The sequence below is a fragment of the Puntigrus tetrazona genome, chromosome 20 (assembly GCF_018831695.1).
Source record: "Puntigrus tetrazona isolate hp1 chromosome 20, ASM1883169v1, whole genome shotgun sequence".
NCBI lineage: Eukaryota > Metazoa > Chordata > Actinopteri > Cypriniformes > Cyprinidae > Puntigrus > Puntigrus tetrazona.
In genome coordinates, this window is record NC_056718.1 from 15,370,422 (window position 1) to 15,392,357 (window position 21,936).

Here is a 21,936-nt window from a genome sequence, read left to right on the forward strand (position 1 = left end):
GGATCATTAAAAGGAAACAAAATGAGGAAGTTAATTAAAAGGAAGGTTTCCAAAGTTTCACGGAAATGAGTTGGACTTCCCATTAAAGCGAAGTCTGGCACTCTTAAGAACGGTCTGCCTTTTAGCCAATCAGATCGGCCGAACGCCAAGTTGCGTAATTAATATTCATGAGCAAGGCCTTCGCTGTAGTAGGATTTGTGAATGCGTTTGGCGGACTGTGGGGTGTTGTACTGCCGTTTTTTACCAGCAGTGGACAGCAGCAAGCAGCAACAGTCTCTCCAGAGGTGGATGTGGATGTGTGTGGGATTGAATCAGGGCGAACTGGGCTGCCACTGTCATAGAGAACAGCACAGAACTAATACAATAGCGAAACATGGCTACTGAGACGATATCAGCCTGCACCGGATCCGACTTACTACAGCCAATAAGCGAGATAACCAACCTTCCGTTAGATCAGGTACATTTCTGTTATTTGTATTTTGTGAATTGAGCACCGGAGGCACAAAAACCCTCATCACAGCTTTCATTGGCATCCAGGTCCTTCTACAAATCCTTTACAGGCTGTGCACGAAAACATTTGGTAAGGACAATGAAAACGCTGGAATTTTAACGTTTCCTCTCGAAATTCGTGACGTCTTCCTGAGCAATCGCATATTTCCGTCGGATAGAGTTGATGGTGTGCTCGTGAAATGTGTCATTTGCGTGATGAAATGGATGGTGGGCTGCTCGAGGATTTGCAAATGTGAACATTAGCGAATTTAATTTATATACAGCCCAGATTAATGTAGGCGGAGATCGTACGATACCGGGGAGAAAATACACTAACCTTAGTCAGTGTCGGGCACTTTTTTGGGGGAAACGTCACGATGTCGTGCTACCCAAGGGAGTCTTTTTTTTTTTTTTTTTTTTAATGGTTATCGGTTGTTTATGCTTAAAGTTAGCACACATATATCGCACTGGAAAATGTTTACAAACGGGATGCTGCCCATAGCCTGGTGAGTTGTCTGTGTAGACAGCATTTTTGGATGACCATGAAATGCTGTCTAGATAGGCAGCTCACTAGATTTGGAGATACGGCTATGCCTGTGTTTGTACCACAGAGATTGGCAGCTTTGGTAATTGCCTTGTTTTGAATCTGTGTTCTCTAAAAGACATTGACAAACTATAACAGAATTCAGTGAAATGGCATTGCGCGGTGTGGTTTTGACCAGGAAACGCTGAAGCGATTTTAACAGGACGTTTTGAGTGTTGCACTTTTTTTTGTGTTGATGAATATCATATTAAAACATTTCCGGTGAATTAAAAATTAGTTGTCATGATAAATGGGGGGAAAAAATCTATTAGGCCTACATTGCAAGCATTTACAGCCGAATGGTAATTTTAGACGTATACATTTATTGATTTGTAAATAGGTTGTACCTGTATTATATGAGATGGCAAAGAAACCAACAACCGTGACCTAAGGTCAAGAGACAGAGGCTTATGGGATTGTACATCATATTATGAAGATAGACGCTGATGGCACTGATTAGCTTTTCTCACTGAAATATCTCAGACAGAGTGGTAACTGATAGATGTTAATTTGGGATTTTTGTTTAAAAGCATTGTAACCTTTGGTTAAAACCTTTTAGATTTTATTGAAGGATGGACACCGGAAGCCATAGTTTTATGCAATATCTCGCTTTGAAAAAAACGGCTTTTGTGGTCATTATGTGGATTGTTGAGACACTGGTTTTATGAAACCATACACCAAAATGAGCAAGAGTGGTGATTTATTATATTTATTTATGTAAGCTTCTATATTGATTTAGTACTGAGAGGATTTTAGTAAAGGCATTTGAATAAATGGAGGTGTCTGTGCATTTATTTTTACTGTAAACCAATGCAAACATTCTGGGCAGAAGTCTGGGGTCAGTGGGATTTTGAAAAGTTTTCTCTTGTGTACACAAATGCTCTTATGGTTTTTAGCAGCCATTACTCTTCAGTGTCACATGACTCTTGAAAAATAATTCTAATTTCCAGATTTGGTGCTCGAAAATAATAGAAATTATTATCATCACTGCTGCAAACAGTTTTTGTGGAAACCATGATTGCGTCTTGTTGAAAAAAAGTACCAATTTTTTTCTTTTTGAAGAAAAATCGCCTCGACCCCAAACTATGGAATGGTAGCTTATATAGACACTTTAGTTGTATGTTTCGTAGAAAAGTTAGCTCCTCTAAGGTAACTCTAAAGTGAGAACAGACTGTAATGTGAGCAGTACTCGGCTAGCATTGCTCTCCCTCTGCCAGACACTGGACTCCTGTTACACTTGGGCCTAAAAGAGAGAAAGTCTCTAATGCCTTTTGTCTCTTGTGCAGTTTGTGGTAAGTTTGGATCAGACGGTTTCCCTCGTTCCCTCTACAACAGGATGTCTTGTTGTGTTCTGTTTTGTACACATTACAGCCGCGTTCATCAAACGATAGCACATTTTATCAATGTTGTTCTGAGGTCAGAGCAGGTCATCAGCCTCAGGGCTTTTAATATTCACATCAAGAACCTGCCATTTCAATGCCGTATGTGGTTGGGTCAAGAGGTCAAAGCCTTAAGCAAAAATCTCATCAGTAGAGTTTTGTGACCTTTGGTTACCGAACCGACTGTTTTATAATATTAATAATAGTTAATAATAATTATTATAATAATAATTATTATTATTATTATTTTTGCTACTACTACTAACTTGACCACTAAATATAAATGTGGTGAACTTTACATATTAATATGTAAAGTAATATGTAAAGTGTATTCTAGGGTTGTGATCAGATGTACCGGCCAATATCCATCCCACCTTTTGTTAAACACACACACACACACACACACACACACACACATACATATGCATATATATATATATATATATAAATACGGATATAGATATGGATATTGGCCATTACAGATAACAAAAATAACAAATATGTATTTATTATTTTTTTAAAATGTCTATATTGTTTTTCATTTATAAGCTAAAATATAGCTTTTGAAACTACAGATTTAATTTTTGGCATGTTATATTTTTTCATAACATGAGAATAATTCTAGTCATTGTCCAACATTTTCATAAAAGTGCATTCCTGCTACATTTAGTGATCAGTTCAATTATAGCATGTCATATTATTTTATTTTTAGGGTAATATTCAGCAATCAATCAATTTATTGCATTTAAAAGCTTTTTTTATTTATTTATTTTTTTAAAGCAAGATGACATGGATATTTGTATCTACCAGTTTTGATTATATGCCATGACATCAAAATGATTGTTCGTATTGGCCAGAATTTCCATATCGGTGCATCCCTGGTGTATTGAGTTCTCAGGGAACACGGATGGATTTCTGAGACCTTTAGTGAATCAAGGAGTAGCGTGTTAACATTTTATGCTCTGCTTAACCATTTGACTCTGAGAGGTGTTGGTTTCTTGGGCTGAATGAACACGTGAAGTAGGCGTCTTTTCTTATCTAACAATGCCACAATAACTGACTTTTGCTTAACAAAGACCCCATGCCTCATTAATGCAAATAGCACCCGTGTGTATTGTTGTGCGGGACTCCAAATTCATTAGTCAGCTCTTATGTACCTGAACCTTCGCCGGTTTGATTGAGTTTAAGGCTTACTCTAATAAATCAAATGAAGTGCTGAACTCAGGGCATTCGCTCACTACATGTGCATCTACATGGCAACTAAAAACTTAAGTAAAACTAGTAGTTTTGAGCCCTGATCGTCTGGTCTCCCACTGGAAGAGGAAGCCTCAGTGCTCTTTGCTAATTGCTCAAATAGAAAACATTATTCTCATGGTATCTCTGATGGAAACAACGGAGTGTAATAGTTGATTTAAATGAGTGAGCCGATTTAGAGGTTGATTTTGTTGTCATTTACATGTAGTTGAGAAAACAATAGGCTAGTTCACACTCCAAAAAATAATCTCAAACTCATTCTGGATGTTTAGGATGTTCTACTCAGTAAGTCATAGGTTTCATTGGTCCCTAAACTGGCATGATGCTCACTTAATTTGTGAACTGCTTGATCATTTTTCTTTATTGAGTAATGTGGAGCAGTGGGCTCTCTGAGTCTCTCGGAAGATGCAGATTAATTTAGCTGGTCTCCAGGGGATAGGAATGCTTGCGTGAAAGTGTTTTTGAGACTGCAGTTAACTCTGTAACTCAGCATTTTCTCTCATGTGCTGGAGAAAAACAAATCCTCACGTTGCCACATTGCTATTTTGTGGATTACATAACAAACAAGGCCTATCCAAGAATTATGTGTGCAGCCAAAGGTTGACCATATAAATCTTTTAACTAATAGACATCGGAAAAACATTTAAAATACCTTAAAATCAAAATACATGTACAGAGAGTGATTTATTCTAAAGGTCTTTTTGTGAAAAGTTACACATTTTAAAAATCAGGCATTTACATGTGATGCATTCTTGCCTTTTAAACAGCAGATGGAGCACAACAGTTTTCAAAAGTGAAATCATTTTTAATAGCTAATAAAAATTACTACTTTACTTTTTTTCTGAATCCATATCAGTTGATATTGATACTTTATTTATTATGATTTATTTCATTATGTGCATTTTAATTGATTTAAACTGAATCTGTTGTTTATCACTTATTAGCATAACACCAAAATGCTTGTTTTATCATTCTGCATCTTTGATCTTTTTTTTTTATCTTAAAGTATTTTGTGAAATGTTGTTGCATGAATCACTTTCTCTGAAAGTTTTTTTTTTGTGGCCAATCCTGTGGCATGAAGAGCTCTGTAGAATCCATGTAAATGTAATAAAAAGATCTTTGGATCTATAACTGATGCTAAGTGCAAGCAAGGATAACTGATATCCATTCCACTCCAACTCAAGTCCATTTCTAAGATAAATTAACCAATTTTTGCCTTTGCATACCAAAGACAAAAGCACATTCAATCTTAATATCCATCATGTGTTGCTTTTGAAGCTCTTATTGGAGTGGTCCGTCTCCTCCAGATTTCACTGTAGCGTCAAGGGCTTAGTGTTATGTAATGGTTATCCTTACCTGCTCATTTGACGGTAGCATGAGTGCACCATGTGCATTAGCAGCACCAATAAATAATTGAGTATCTAATGCACTGTTTGGTTGGAGCACTTAGTGCTCAAGAGCGATTTAATCATCAGCTAACTGCTTGTCGTGTAATTCCAATGCCATAGCCAAGGTCAGGCATTTGGTTAGAGAGATTAATGGGTTAAGTGTTGTAGAGCTTACCCCTACCACAAATGCTTCTTGCTTAAATGTTATGATGGACCCTCATGGCTATGAAGCAGGATTGATAAAAGGTTTGATTTCAGATGTTTGATCTGTGATTGGCTGCTTGGAAGGACAGTGGGAGTATGAAATTACATTTTGAAAGCATGCAGAGAAAATGCAGATGCTCTGTTGATGTATTTGGAAGTATGCATTAATAACATTTTGATCGAAGAGTGAATAAACTATTTGTCAACCAATAGACTGTTAATGGCATTATTATCAGCCAGTGTTTGGCATTTTCTAATTGTCACCATTAGCCCATAAGTTTTTCAAAAACTGTTGGAAGTATGACTTTTATTTTGACGGCACTAAATATTTGAAATGAGTGTTATTTGGAATATGATTTTTATTGTGGATAGACTTTGAGTGCACTGTTGGTTAAGTGTATGTTTTTCCTCACTCTAAAAATATTAGAATAGGATTGCAGAATCAAGCAAGAAGTTGCCACTTGTTTATTTGACATATTTTAAACAATTTAATAAATGTGTTTATTTATTTAGTTTTAAGGTAATTTCTGTTGTGTGCTAAATGATGCTCAAAATGTAGGTATTGGAAGTTAAACTAGATGAATGTGATCAACAGTCCTAAGAGGGTGAATGTTCCTGCTCTACATCACATTATGTCCCATGAAGAATGAAAATGTAATTGGGTTTCGGTTGTATCTCACTGCAAGAGATATGAAAAAGGTTACTTTGCTTTGATCTCCATAGAAGTGCTCGGAGTGGAAAGCAAATCAATCAGGCCAAGCGTGTGGCCAGTGACAGCTGAAAAGACTGATGACTGCAGCAGGCAGCTTTCATTCCGCACCTCAGTGTCCTCTTTTATTTTTAGGAGGACCGTGTCCTAGCAACAGGCTTCTCAAGGATTGCCACAAAAAGCCGATGCACTTCACGCTAAAGCGTGTCATCTTTGCGCCTCTAGCGATACCAAAAGAAACTGCAAAAATGGTGATTGTTCTTAAACAGGTTTCCCTTTTGCTTGTTGGTCGGCCAATCATATTGTCTGAACTAAATTGCTTTAACTGAACCAATAATTCTTCATTATTATAATCAACATCGCTCATCATAGAGGCCATACTTAACATGGAACACCATAAATGTACCATAGCTCAAATGTGCAAAGCTCAGTTGAATGTAGCTGAATGAAGAATGAAATTAATAAAATAAATTTACTGAATAATATGAAATGCGAATGTTTTTAAATGTGTGGGCAACCAGCCCGAGGTGGCTAATTCATACGACCTCACTCACTTGATATTAATATTGACCCTAGTTACTCAATCGGTACGTCCCTGTAGACTTTTTTTTTTCTCAAGTATTGCCCGTTTGTAAAAAAAGCAATAACAATAGATTCTGAAATTACTCTATATTCCTGCTAACATCACTTAAGTACTTTTGACATCCCCAGTTCTCTTATTCATTCTCTTGTTCAATCTTCATTTCATTTGTCCTGACAATTGGCACATTTAGCATCTCAGCAGTGACATTTACCCCCTGATGAAGTGTAGAGGCCTTTCGCTTTTCCTGAGTCAGCTGACCTTGATGAATCTCCAGGATATTTCTAGCCAAGCCCAAGCGCAATCTTCTGCCTCTGAGTCATACACGCAGAAGGAAATCAGATTCATCTGCTGCTTATCAGAATTTGTAGCTTTGGCAGATTCTTGGGTGTGTTTTTGTCTCCAGCGGGGTGCAGACAGCTTTAGCCTGTGCTCTGAGGTGATGAGGACCTCTGCTCAGGTTCGTCTGCGGTGACACTGGAGATCAGGCACCAGGTAACCTGGACGTAAAGGAGACTAGGAATGTAATGAGACGCATCAAGGATCATTAATTAAAGAAGCTAGAGAGAGACCGAATGAAAGAGAGGTCCACCTTTTCAGGCTAGCTTGCTTCATGGGAAGAGTAACACGTCAAACCCAGAGTAGTACAGACGTGCTGAGTTATTGATGAAGTTGAGCAGGTTCAAGGGCGTTATTTGAGTTCCTCATGGATAATACACTTTAGGCATTCGTCATACTTTGACAATGTTATGAGACACAGAGATAGTAGTTTTTTTTTGTTGCTGTTTAATCTGTGTTTGAAAACATTTATCCTTTGAAAACTTACATTTATGATAATGTAATACAAAATAAAACTAAATTAAAGCAAGAAATGTATTTGTCTTTAGCGTTATTGGAGTCAATATTAAAGTTAATTCTAAAACTAACTAAAATAATTAATGAACCAGATTGTTTTGTTTTATTTTGTATAATCTTTTTATAAATTATGTGTTTGTGTCACAAAAAGCATCTGCTTTAAATAGATGTAACTTGGCCTGTTTTTTTAAGAGATTTTCTTTTCCAGTGTCTTTCTTTTACAACTAGCTGTTAAGACATAGCTTGTGAACATTTTTAATGTTCTTCTGTAAAAATGTCTGCGTGAGCCCCTCTTTCCTCTCCTCTCTCCTTGACTGCCCTTAACATCGAGCGCTTATAAGAGCATGCATTATAATCTGTATTGATATATTGAATTGGTGTCATCTTTCAGGGCACCTTTCTTCAGAATTTCTGAAAGTCTGAATCTAAGCAGGATGTGCTCTGTTTACTGGGTGCTGAGAATCAGAAAGCAATCTGACACTTCAAAGTGAAGTTAGGTTGAGCTTTTGGAGGAGCTAACTATTTTAAGAATCATTAGTATGATTTATCCTATGACAGTGCAGCTAAAGTGCTTTTGTGTGACTTGTGGCTTTGTGGTGAAATATTTGGCACTGTGACTGTAGCTCAAGACTGTTATACTGTCTTGTTTGTGAAGATATTACGGGGCTTTTTCTTTATATGGCACATTTATGACCTTTTTAGCTGTGTGATTTTTTTTCTATAACTAACTAACTAACTGGCCTTTTAGTGTATTGTGTGTGTGTGTGTGTGTGTGTGTGTGTGTGTTTGCTGCAAGTGTGACAGATGGACAGAAATGACTGAGAAAGCAACAGGAAGTCTGCAAAGAAAGTGACAGAAGCTGGCGAACAAGCCTCTGTCAAAACCGACTGATAATCTTTCATCTGTCAAAGATCATTTATGTTGTGTCTGAGACATAATGTAAGACTTCATAATTATAACTAAGTCAATTTCTTACCAGCATTATTCGGTCTCAGCATCAAACGGTGTGCTTGCCGTTATGGACAGTTGGGGTTAAGTGTGTCAGTACTTAAAAAGTAGTACACCTAATTCAAATGACATGATTTCAGTTCATGTTTTTGTTACAGCCAAGCTCAGGTAATCTCAGAGACGTTGCTTTCTTATACTATTATGGTCCCGTCGTCTGTCGTTTAGCATTATTTTTGATTCATATTGATTACTTGCTTCTAGAGATGTTTTTGGTGAGTTTACAATGCAGCACACACAGTATGTAGTACTAGCAAGTTACAGCATGCTGCCAAGAAACTCCAATAATCCCCTTTGTCTGGTCTGCAGACCACGCTGGGTCACTTGACAGATGTACTGGATGTCGCAAAAACAAGTGGTGTCCATGTTGTGGTGGATTTATTAACTACTTTTCTACAGGCATTGAACGCAGATGTAGTTGATGAGGACAGAAATACAGTTTATTGTGTGGTGTGTGAATTCCGTCTTTGTTTGCAGTTAACAAAATACTAACAAAAGCTAAATACTAATAAAAAAATCCTTTTTTTTTTTTTTTTTTTTTACTTTTTAATTCAATCTTAATTTTGGTTTTATGTAGAGCTATTTTATTATGTAATATTATCATATTGTTATAATGTTTTGAATATGTATTTTTTTAAAATGCCATTTTAGTTATCAGCTTTTCATTCCTTTTTATTGTATTCCTGATGGTTATGGCCCTGTTAATATTGTTGGCAGATTCAGTTTTGTTTTGATGACCACCATTGATTGTTTCAGCATATTAAAAGTGTGCTACACGTGCCAAAAAATGAGCTATTCTGCAGATTGTTATATGTATAAAACCTAGCAATAAAGCAAAGATTTTTTGAATTTGGTTGAAGATATCTGTCTTCAGATAAAATTTCACAGCTGTTTCCTATCAAGACAGAACTCCCAGTCTCATGCTGTGTATGTCTTTGGCTTTCATGAGAAGCATGTCAGTGTGAAGCTCAAGGCATTGTCTTTTAAGTAGGTCACAAAGCTTGCAGGGTCCTGAAATACTGCAGGAACCTCACAGAGTCCTGCCAACCTTCTGACGTTCTCCTGGAACAGTGTTGAATCGCTGTTCTCTGACCCTGTTAGTCATGGTTTGTTTTGATTTTGAGTGCTTATTATTTCTTCTAAATTCCATTTGTCTTTAAATAATAAAAATTCACACCTGGGGAAAATGACATGATTCCAGTGTCAAACGCTGTAGTTTTACTATACACGTTGAATTCAGTGAATAATAATGTACTGTAATGTTATGATAATGTACTGTATTTGGACCAATGGGATTTCAGAGTGGGCTGGTCTACCAAATGACAACAAAATGCTTTTCACTTTATTGTGTTGTGCTTAGTATGGGAATTTTATGGAATTTTCTAGTTGATTACTGTAAGACATACAAATGAGTAACTGATTATAGGGTGTAATGAACTCTCAGTTCATAAAATATGAATTTGTTTCTTCACCAGAACAGTTTTGGAGAAATTTAGCATTATAGGACTTTCTCGCCAATGGATTCTCAGCAAGAGAATGGATGCCGTCAGAATAAGGGTCGATTTGACTGATTAGAAACATCACAATCCACACGGCTTGTGAAAAGCTACATCTCGAATGGCCTAAATTGTAGCAAAGTTTAATTTTTGGGAGAGCTGTTCATTTAAAACCTGTATGACATGTACATAATTGTAAAATTATATTTTGTTTCATTCACAAATAATGATTTTGAAAGGGCTGACTTGCTGACTTTTTTATTTTCAAAAGGTTTAATTAGCAATTGAAATATCTAAAAAGATATATTTTAATGTAATTTAAATGCATTTAAATAAAATATATATATACATATATAAAGTAATAATCAGAAGTGACATAGAAATGTATAAATATCTAGATATCAGCTTTTCGGTCATGATGACATAAGTTCAGTTGATGATCAGTTGCGTTTTTTTGTTCGTTCTTTGTTTTTAGGTGAACTTTGTAGTATGCCAGCTCTGCGCCCTGCTCACGGCCGTGTGGTTCAGGCTCTATCTGCACCCCAGCAAGACCAGTCCTTTTGTGCGGCATGTGGTGGCCACACTGCTGGGCGTCTACTTTGCGCTCTTCTGCTTCGGCTGGTGAGTATTCGCCTGCTGTCCATACCAACGCATCCCTCTCTGTGTGTCCGCACTGAAACAGAAACCTGTTTTTGCTTGTACTCCCCGCTGCTGGACTGCAGGATTTGTGCTGGTGTGACATTCCTGAAAGATACAACAGACGCCAATCAATAGAAAACGTAGCAGTCTGTGAAACAAAAGATATTTGATACAGAATAAACAAACGGGTTTATAGCACAATAAAAAGAGCTGAAGCTGACGTCTGTAGTACACTGTCAAGTATCAAATTATGTGGTGTGTTTCGGTTGTAAATGCACCTGTATGACTCCCTCAGCTCAGTGCAACAGTGTATGGACCATTTTTTTGAGCCTTTGCTCGGAAAGTCTTCTCTGAAATAAGCATTGCAACATTTGATTCGATGTAAAAAATGGTAAACAGAACAACAAATCTAGTTGAGTAGTGGGTCCCCTTTTCAGACTATCAGTTTATTTAATATATGTTTGCTATTTACAATAATGAAACATGTTTTATTTATTCAAAATAATGTTTGTAAGCATGATATTTTTAAAAGAAGGTTTATATAATGCTTGGCTTTTTTCCCCACAATATTGCGTATTCAGAAATCCTTATATTCTCTCATTCAGATCCTTATATTATTGTTTTGTTTAATCATAAATGACATAAAAAATATATAATAATAATAAGTATAATGATATGCGATTATAAGATTCGATTTTCCAGTTCCAGTATACTTTACAAAAACATTTGCGGGAAACAGCTGGTGTTTTAATTTTATTAAGAATGTAACGTTAGAAAAGTCTTGTCGATGCTAACGTAGTTTTATAAATATTAATGTCTGTGTTGTGACTGTCAGCACACACAAGCTCGCATAGATGTATCGGTGGCGACTAAAATCCAGAACTCATTAACATCTCATTTAATAAGACAAACAGATCAATAGGCCACACTCGTGATAATAAACGACAGATAAATGTCTGGCTTCTAATTAGTGGCATCTTTTCAAACTCATATTGTCTCCGTTTGTGCGTGTGTGCGTTTTAAGTGTGGCTTACAGATAAGCTTACATCAAGTTTCTTTTCTTTGAGACCGAAATCTCAAAAACGTAAAAAAATATAGATTTTCTTCTTCAGCTGTTTTTATGCTGATCCAGATTATGTGCATTTACATTTAGTCTTTACCTCTATCAGAAAGACTAAAAACTGTTCTGCAAGGTGCCATATTCATGAGTTAGAGTTCTCCCTTTCATGTGTCAATCAATACTTATTAATTATTATCAGTAAATACTAATATTAGTATAGTTTCTTCTTGTAGGCAAAAATGTGCTGTATTAATAGAAACGACATTTCTGTTCCCTTCTTAGGTATGCTCTTCATTTCCTGCTCCAGAGTGGCATTACTTATGGAATAATGATTCTGACCGGAGTCGAGCACATGCACAAGTGAGTTCATAGTTTCAGAACCATAACAATATTGAAATGTGCTCAAAAGTACTTTAAAGTTGTTGTTTTTTCCCTCTTTTGCAGCATTAAAGACAACATTTAAAATGACCTCAAAACTTATAATACAGTTTCACTAGGAAATGCGTAACAGCACAGGAGTATCTCTGCTTGTGAACACAATTACGTTACTTTAAATTCAGACATAAGCGAATCCTTCATGGCCTTTTCATTGTTGAGGTGAACCGAGGTCCGTGCTGATAGAAGTCGTCCCTTCTCTTCCGATGAAAGAGCTGAAAACTGACCCAGAGATAATTATAATGAGAAAGAGATCATTCTCTTCACTCGCTGACCATCAGTCACTGTACTCCTCACGGGTGTAATAAAATCTTCTATTATTTCCCCTCTGCCGTCTCCTGCCAGCTGTCAGAAACTTTTTACTAGCTGGTAAATATAAAACTGCCTCGATGTCAGACGTCTGCCAAACGGCCCTTTAGGGACATTTTGTTTCAAATGAGGTGATATTACTGTCTTAGGATGATTCAGGGCAGTTGTTGAGGTAGACAATTCTTCCTCCTCCTTTTTCTGTCTTCTATTGGTGGGTTGTGTTGAAACGCTATTGACGTTACTGGTTGTGTCATTTTGGGAAAACATACAGTGGTTGAGACCATTCTATTTTTGGCATCCTTTAGGGGGCAAACTGTTTTGCAGATCTGCGAAACTCACTCTCATTGTTGAATGGAAAGCACACACACACACACACACACACCCCTCGTCTATCTTCGTACTCACACCTGCAGTGTCTGGGGACCTGAGCTGAATGTGTCATCACTACAGCTCAAGTGTGTGTGTGTGTGTGTGTGTGTGTGTGTGTATAAGAAATAATGAGAATGACTGTGAGCTTCTGTTATGCTAGTCTCTGCTAGCTTCATCTGCTTATTCATACCTTTGCCTTTAAGATTAAAAGATCTCTCCTTTTTAAAGCACGCGATTAATGGACTAATGACCTTCTGTTGTCATGCGCAGTGAACAGAACACAACAGAAGTTGTTTGTGGTGGATGTTTTATACTAAACTCGGTCAGTACGTTTGCATGCACAGCAGAAAACCACTCATTGTTTTTATGCACTGCGTTAGCATCTGGTCCACACTGCTTAGTTGTGACTCAGAAAGCACAGCGGAATATACAGTTGAGCTTGTAGGTATCTAGTTAACTTACTGCTAAATCTATCAAACAAAACCAGTAACCTGGCAAAAAGCATAGCACAGAGGAGTTTTGTTAATGTTTATGTTATGATAATGATAAGCTGATTGTCCATTTATCCCACTTACAGAGTTACTTACATGTGTAGCATATACATATAGCACATCATTAAATGGACATTAAATATTATGATAATTTTATGATATGGGAAACTCAACCAAGGCCACCCTCACTGTTCACAATAATATTCAAAACGCCCATATATATATATATATATATATATATATATATATATATATATATATATATATATATATATATATATATATATATATACACTGTATATCTCAAAACATATTTTAAACTGTTAAAGTTTTTTACAGTTTGAAAAAAATATATATTGTAGGCAAATCTAGAAAATGAATGTATTCTTAAAAAAACTGCCCATGGACTGTCATGATTTTAGTAATTAACATGACTATTCCAGGTCTATAAATCACACGTCTCAAAAATACACGTCCTCATATATCCAGACTTTGTCAGTGGATACTCTGGTTCTTGATTAGTGGTTTATGTTAATTTAATGGGGTTTTTTTTACTATCCTTTTATGTACATCATTTATATCATTTAAAATATGTGCCTCAGTTGGCCAATCCAATTCAAGAGAGCCATAATAAATACCATGCAGACAGCAATCACAATCACATGCAGCCTTTACCTCAATCAGCGATAATGAAACACCTCTATGGCACTAGCAGTTTCAATCCTGCGTGTTTGTGTGTGCGTGTGTGTGTGTGTGTGTGTGTGTGTGTGTGTGTGTGTGTGTGTGTGTGTGTGTGTGTGTGTGTGTGTGTGTGTGTGTGTGTGTGTGTGCGTGTGTGTGTGTGTGAGAATGTAATGCTTTTTCTGTCTACCTTCATTTTAATTTCCACTTTCTTTTTTCTGCATCATGCAAGAATAGAGTGCAATAATGTCATTCATTAGTGTTGAAAGTAATGTTTCTGCACACAAACACATTCTGCTGCTCAGTCTCTGCAGATCAAAAGCCCTCATCGTCGCTGAGAGTTAATTTCTGGAAACATCTTTGAGTTCTTTGTTAGCCTATTTTTAAAAATGATGTTTGTGCTTCTATCTGGGTTTTAATGGATCATAAAATTCTCCGTATGGCTTCCTCCAGGCCCTCATGATCAAAGCTCTTGTAAAACTACAATTTATGCGTAACATCTGAAGGAAAGTTGTCATAAGTACATTAATGCATCAGAAATGGCTTGCAATTTAAAACCTGCTGTTTGGTTGACATTGCAGATACTGTTTGGTGGTCGCCCTGGGTTATCTAAGCTTCTGCCAAATCACCCGGGTTTACGTCTTTGATTACGGAATGTACTCTGCAGATTTCACAGGGTAAGAATAAGTCTTTTTGTGTGAGGTTTCTGAGCTTTGTTGTTCGTGTTTTTGTTATTCACTTTTTTCTTTTTTCTTTTTTTTGTATCTGACAGGCCGATGATGGTTATCACACAGAAGATAACCAGTGTGGCTTTTGAGATCCATGATGGTGAGTGTGTGTGTGTGTGTGTGTGTGTTTGTTTACAGTTGAGAATACACCCAGGAATGATGCATCAGGATTCTGGATGCTGTTCCGGGTGACTGCTGTTGTGATTGTCAAATGTGTTGCCAAAGGGCCTGAGAAACTAATTAAAGAAATGGAAGGCAGCGGGATGAAATGAAAGCAAATGAAAACAAGCCTCCCTCCTTCTCTTCACCCCTCTATTGTTCCACAGGGTGACAGATTACCCATATGATGTGTGCTCCCCACACCGCACATCTTAATATTACTGTTATCACTAATTAATTTCTTTGTCCTTTGCTGAGTTCAGCTGCTGGCCTGCAAACCTTTGTTATGGAGATTCTTCTTAACAGAGTGGATTCCCTTAAGATTTACCCTGTTTTATCCTCACTGAATGTCTAATGCTAGATTAAGACTGGTTGATATGACGATTTACATTGTGCCTTGGCGACATTTTCATATTTTGTCAGTATTGTTTATGCTCCACATAGTTATCATGTTGAATTTTTATTATTTTGCTTAATTTTTGTTTTGTAATTGATTTTATTTTCAATTGTGTCTTTTGTTGGGTTTTATAATTTTTACCCATTTTCTTAGTCTTAGTTTTTGCTGTCTAGTGGTAATTTAATATTGACATTGTGCTATTTTAGATATATCCATGAAGTGATGAAAAAAGGAGCTAGAAGAATTTGTTGTAAATAATATGGAAAGATCTGTGCTGTCACAAAGGTGCTAGCGATCAGTTTTAAGTCCTAACTATTGGTTGTTGTTTTTTTTTTGTAGTTTAGATTACATAACATGATGCTTTTTACACTGATCTCGAACGTATAATTCTTTTTTTTTTTTTTTTTTTTTTATGAATAATAATAACTTTTAGTGTTCATCCTAGTCCAGATAAATATAGAACATAATCAACTGAGATGAAGTCCCTTTCATTTGGAAAGTATTTAATTCAGTGGATTATCCAGAAATGAGCATTACCATGTGGTTATATGAAGCATTTCTCATTGATTTCCAGTACAGAGATTGTAATACATTTTGTTACTGTAATATAAAATTTATTTTGTGATATAAATTGTATGCAAGCTATCTGCCAGGACTCTTATAAAGTGGTTTCACTCGCCTGTTGTCCCAAATAACCTGTCATTGATATTCCCTGTGGTCCGTAGGACACTAATAGGACAAAGTCCCCCATACAAGTCCTTGCTGACCTCCATCATTGGCTCTGGGACATGTTGATGCATACACTATGGGTGAAGCTTTGTCTTTGCACTGCTGCTGCTCAAAGAGTCGGGCATAAACCATAATGAAAACATTTTAAGTGGCTCGTCGTCTTGTTATATGCATAAGGGTGGCAATAAAACAAAAAGAAATTATTCAAGCCACTTACCCTGGGACGCCCTGCCTTGTCTTATCATGCGGGAAGACAAACAACTGAGGCACAGGAGACTCATGAGTCGACCACATGAACTCTGAGCCAAGTCAATTTACAGCACATTTCTTCCCTCTCTAATTACTTCTGTAAATCAGACGGAGGCCAGGGAGTGCTAGACCAAACTTACAAGCTTAGGTTTTGAGCATGCCTGGTATATCCACTGTGCTCAAATGCAAACATTATAAATTTGCACTAAATAGTTCATCCTAAAAACCTGCAGGACTGTTTTTATTGCATCATTGCAAACCAGGATGACTCATTTCTTATGTGAAAAACAGATATACTGCTCCATCCTTGCTTGTGGACTGATGCTTTATCTGTGTATTATCTGGGAATTTTATTATGGACTGAAGGTGTTCGTATTTATATTTTGTGTGTGTGTGTGTGTTTACAGGAATGGCAAGGAAAGAAGATCAGCTAAACCAAAGTCAAAAACTGTTGGCCATAAGGTTTGTATTAATGAACTGTTGACAATACACAGACAAAATGAAAGGAAGGAATGTAGTATTTGGTAGAGCGTGTGTAATTGTGGTCTTAAAAACTTTGCCCTTTATATTTAAAAAGTGTCTTTTCTCAGACTTGATGTTACTTTTGTTACTGATGCAATTCTAAAGTGCCCCTTTCCTCTGTATTTGTGTTTTATTCAGACGAATGCCCAGTTTATTGGAGTACTTCAGTTACAACTGTAATTTCATGGGGATTTTGGCTGGTCCCACTTGCTCTTATAACGATTACATAGCCTTCATCGAGGGCACCCCCTACCGCCACAGAGACCTTGAGACCAAAGGAAAAGTCAATGGGAAGAGCAGACTGAACGACCCTTCACCAAATGTTTGTTTTAAGTTGTTTGTATTTTCTTACAGTTTTACATTACACACAAATTCATGTCACAAGTTAAGTTGGGGTTAAGATATTATGCATTTATCTAAACAAAAAATGCAGTAAAAGCAGTAATATTGTGAAATAAGTCATTTAACATAACTGCTTTTTATTTTGTTGTTTTAAAATGTAATTTAGTCATTTGATAATAAAACAGAATATTTAGCAGCCTTGTATGTTACAATCCTTCAGAAATCATTGGTTTAGTATTCAAGGGAAGTGTCTTTATTATTATTTTTATTATTATTATATTGAAAACATCTTTTGTACTGCTTAATGATTTTTTTAAAATATATTATCATGTTTTATTGTGTTATTTGGCAGTTTTTTTTTTTTTTGCCTAGTCAAAATAACCCAACTGCAGTTTGATTGCGATTTAATTTGAATGCACAAAAAACCCCATGCTTTTTGAAAATTGTTAAATTGAGTTATCTATTTTTTTCAGATTTATTACAATAATCTTTGGTCAACAAAAAAATTCACTGTCCTGTTCCAAGTTCATATCAGTTTGTGCTTTTCTCTTTCTCAACAGACGGAGGTCATCCGGAAACTGTCCACCTGCTTCATCTCTCTGCTTGTCTTTCTCTCCGTCTGCAAAGTCTGTCCCGTGGAGCGTAACGTTGATGATGATTTCATTGCCACCACACCCTTCTATGCTCAGGTGGTCTACCTGTATTTGTCCATGCTGACCACCCGGCCTAAATACTACTTTGTTTGGACTCTGGGTGCGTGGACTTCCTGCCTCTCTTTCTCTTCCCATCTGGCCAGATTTGTCTCTCCTTTTCTTATTTTGATCTTTTGTTGAGAGAGATTTGTTTGTATCGTCTTCTCTTTGTTTATGTTCTGTTGATGCATATCGTGTTTTGATTTCTTTGTACAATCGCGGGGGCATCTGAGAAAGAAAAAGAAATTGTCTAGCCTTAGATATATATGTGTGTGACTAGTGAAGTGTTCTTGCAGATTGAACGTTATCTTAATCCTTTCAAAAAACAATTAACCCTCGTTTATTTTAAACAGGCATGACAGTCTGTTTTCCTATTTCCAAGGTGTCCTTTCTCTCCCCCTAATGTGTTCTATATGTGTCTGTTGAACCATACTAGAAAGAATAATTCAATCAAGCACGAGCAGTAGTTTGTCTTTCACGTTCCATCATTATCGTTTCTGCTGTACCTCGGTCATGATTAATTACACATTAGAATGCATCATCCATCATCTGTTGTGAGGACTGCTTGTGTGACCCATTTGAATTGGGATCAACATCTTACGCAACGCAGACTTGGTCCATATGGCTTGTGTTCTACTGCCCTCTTCAGACAAAAGATGGAACCTAAAGTCATATTTGTGTGCAGATACTCAATTCACGTAGAAGGTTTTCACATAGTAGGACAATTCTATCATCATTTATCGTAAATTCTTAAAAATATGAAATGCTTCATTAAGCATTTTCACTGAAGTCCTAATTTGGCAGTTACATACTTGCTTTGTTCTAACACTCGATACCCGTAAAGGTAGAAACGAACTAGGTGCTGTGTATTCTCATTTTCGTAAGTTCTTTTCTGATCTTGTCACTCGTGCTGTCTTTCTAAACAGCTGATGCCATCAATAACGCAGCAGGATTTGGATTCAATGGCTACGACAGTAATGGTTTGCCTCGATGGGATCTCATTTCCAACCTCAGGATCATGAATATAGAGGTCAGTTCAGATGCTGTTACATTTTTTTTTTTTTTTTTTTTCCCTTCGTAGTGAATTGGAAGTGTTATAATCTGTAAACTCTTATATTTTCAGCTTGCCACCAGCTTTAAGGTATTCCTGGATAACTGGAACATTCAAACAGCACATTGGCTTAAAAGGTAAGAACAGGAAGAGAACATTTTGCTAGTGTACAAAACATGTGGGGTTTGTAAGATTTATTTTTTAATGCATTTGTATTACAAAAGCCGTCTTTTGTATTTGCCAAGGCTGCAAAACTACAGTAACATTGAAAGATATCATTGCCGTTTAAAATTATTTTCCACTTTAACTTGTTTAAAAAAATATATTTATTCCTGGGATGACAAAGTTCAGTCTTCAGTGTCATGTGACCGTTCAGTAATAATTCTAATATTCTGAGTTTCTCCTCAAGAAACACTTATTATAGTTATGTTGAAATCACTTGTGCTGTTTTAATATTTTTGTGAAAACTATGAAAGATTTTTGGGGGATTCTTTGATGAATAGAAAGTTCAGAAAAGCATTTATTTATTATAGAAATCTTACTGGTGCCATTACAAATCTTTCATCAACTACTGTATTAAAATAAATGCTAAAAATAAAAAAAATTAAAAAAAACTTTTTGAGTGGTAATTACATCACCTGTCAATCCTCTACCTCATAATTAGAAAAATGCTGTGCTTGTTTAAAATAATGCGCTTCCTAGACCGCATGTGTCATTAATCTCTGTGTGAGATGGCTCTGTCTACTGGTGATTTTTCACAATTATCCAGTTTAGCAATAATTAAAGGGATGGTTCACCCAAAAATAAAAATTCTGTTGTTAATTATGCACCCTCATGTCAATCCGGCTCAACATAAGGGGAAGTGATGATTCATTTCTTGGTGAACTATCCCTTTAACATGTTGTCATCATAAGGAAACAGTCTAACAACTTATACTAAGTGTAAGCATTAGATGAAAAGATTTCATTTATATTCTTGCACGATTGTCGTGTATTGTTTGTAATGTGTGTTTGTCTTGTAGGGTGTGTTATGAACGTTGTCCCTACAACCCCACTGCTGCAACCTTCCTGCTGTCAGCTATGTGGCATGGAGCTTACCCAGGCTACTACCTCACCTTCCTCACTGGCATCGTCATCACTCTCGCAGCCAGAGCTGTGAGTGACGTCACATTGTACTTACATGCCCTTAAATTTGAACATGCCTCGATTGACCATTTTGCAACACTGGCCATTAAGGCATCAACCTGTTTCTGTTGAAGGAGCCTTTTATTGAATTCTAGAACCATTACATTTTTTCTCATGTGTCTAACTCTTCGTTGTTTATATATTAAAATATGTTTTTTAAAGAATTGATATAGAAGTTATAAGTTTCATATATATATTTGTATGCTAAATTATGTTATTAACACATTTCAGGGAAATGGTATGAATTTAGTATCAATGTTTTCATTACAAAAGCCTGAAAAAGTTTTGCCTTAATGGTATTCTTCTTCTTTTTTTTTTTTTTTTAATCATAAATGTCTCTCTGAAAAACTAATACTTCATTAATATCAATGCTTGGGATTCTGAGGGTTAATGTCATGTTTCCTATTCTCCTTCAGGTGAGACACAACGTAAGACCCTACTTCTTGGGTTCTCCAGGCCTCAAGTTTGTGTATGATGTCATCACATGGGCGGCTACACAGATTGCCATTTGTTACACGGTGATTCCCTTCGTTCTGCTTTCTGTGGGTCCCTCGCTCAAGTTCTACAGGTGGGCAGGACAAACAAAAATAGATGCTAAATCTGCATATGCCTTTTTTTCCCTTCATTTATGAATTGACTTTTCGGCTTTCTCCGTCACTTTGTAGGTCATGGTACTTCTGCATCCACATAGGCTGTATACTGCTGGCCATCGCGTTGCCTGTGAAACCACGCCACCTGAGGCTGAAAGAGCAACAGCCTGCTGTACAGCCAAGTCTGGAGAGCACAGACAGCAACAGCAACCAGAAACAAAAAACCACATGAGTCCTGGAACACCTTACCAATCTTCTATACACTCACAGACTGGGCAAATGTACCTATTCTCCAGCCACACATGAAGAGAGTCAGATAAACTAAAGCTCACAAATAAACCAACCAACCAGCCTCTGTCTGGACTGATAGAGTAAGTCATCCCTTGGCTCAGTATAGTGGTACTGGGATTGGACGGTGATTTGAGATGATGGAATCAAATCTGACTGATATAAGAAGAGTTTTATTGCCAAGAAAACACTGTTGTATAAAATTATGTGACCTTGCCTTTGTAATTCAACTTGTCACAGCAAGTATTAGTGTCCTAATCTGGTGGTCTTGTATTGGGCTTGTAAATAGGATGCAAGGAACAAGGCCAATACCATTTGCAGAAAGCTGGCAATATTAAATTTGAAAGCAATTTTCTTTTCATGTGGTAAGGGTAAAAATAAATACGACTAACTAAACTGACAGGAAAAATAATACATTTATTGGAAAAAAGGAAAGAAGATCAAAGGATGGAGGATTTCTTTGCAAAAGAAACTTTAAATAATGTCCAAAAAAAGTCAAGACAAGTAGTTTTTTTGAAGTCACAAAAACTGAATTAAGATTTAATTCCGTGGCTGCGCCATTAAAAACTGGGCTTTTGGCCCTTTGTCATGTTATGTTTGTTATGGTCTGTCGTAGCGTCTCGTCCATGTAGTCTTCACATAAAATGCTGAAAGTTACACATAATACATTCCGATCTAAAGACCAGAGATTCTTTTCTCATAAAAGTGTTTCTTAGATTAATCCAATCTAAACTGGGAATTTTGAAAAGTAGTGGAATGTCAGAGTAACGTCCAGCAAAAAAATGGATAGTACTGTTAACTGCATGACTTTTGCGAGTCAGGCAGGTGGTGATTCTGTATGCACAGTAATGCACATTTTGTATGGCCTCTGTCAGCTTCTAGGTTTCACCTGCTTAGGGTTGGAAAGGAAGCTGATGTTTGTGTTGAAGATATATGAAGTTGTAGAGGATGTCCACTGGATTTGTTTAAGATGTTACGTTCTCTGTGTGGATCTGGAACATTTTTTTTTTTTTTTTTTTTTTGCAAATTCTGTGATTAAAAAAGGGTCTTTTTACTACTTTTTGTTGTCTGTTTGACTT

General features: G+C 36.5%; 1 protein-coding gene across 2 annotated transcripts; it reads left to right on the forward strand.

Moving 5' to 3' along the window:
- The first annotated feature begins 171 nt into the window (after nucleotides 1-171).
- Nucleotides 172-21,914, forward strand: mboat2b (membrane bound O-acyltransferase domain containing 2b). 2 transcript variants are annotated; one of them, XM_043220483.1, is made up of 14 exons: nucleotides 173-457; nucleotides 538-580; nucleotides 10,418-10,563; nucleotides 11,924-12,001; nucleotides 14,508-14,603; nucleotides 14,699-14,754; nucleotides 16,596-16,650; nucleotides 16,849-17,032; nucleotides 17,613-17,805; nucleotides 18,671-18,774; nucleotides 18,868-18,932; nucleotides 19,817-19,949; nucleotides 20,396-20,547; nucleotides 20,645-21,914. In XM_043220483.1, the coding sequence occupies exons 4-14, from the start codon at nucleotides 11,970-11,972 to the stop codon at nucleotides 20,799-20,801; spliced, it is 1,227 nt and encodes a 408-aa protein (XP_043076418.1). In that variant the 5' UTR covers nucleotides 173-457; nucleotides 538-580; nucleotides 10,418-10,563; nucleotides 11,924-11,969; the 3' UTR covers nucleotides 20,802-21,914. The 2 variants fall into 2 exon arrangements, with proteins under 2 accessions (XP_043076417.1, XP_043076418.1); XM_043220482.1 differs by lacking the exon at nucleotides 538-580 and having other exon boundaries at nucleotides 172-457.
- Nucleotides 21,915-21,936: the final 22 nt, after the last annotated feature.

Bases quoted from the DNA above. Each gene is read 5' to 3' on its own strand.
- mboat2b (XM_043220482.1), top strand. From the start codon at position 374: ATGGCTACTGAGACGATATCAGCCTGCACCGGATCCGACTTACTACAG. The intron at 12,002-14,507 runs GTGAGTTCATAG...TTGACATTGCAG, and splicing joins GGAGTCGAGCACATGCACAA to ATACTGTTTGGTGGTCGCCC. The intron at 17,033-17,612 runs GTTTGTTTTAAG...CTTTCTCAACAG, and splicing joins TGAACGACCCTTCACCAAAT to ACGGAGGTCATCCGGAAACT.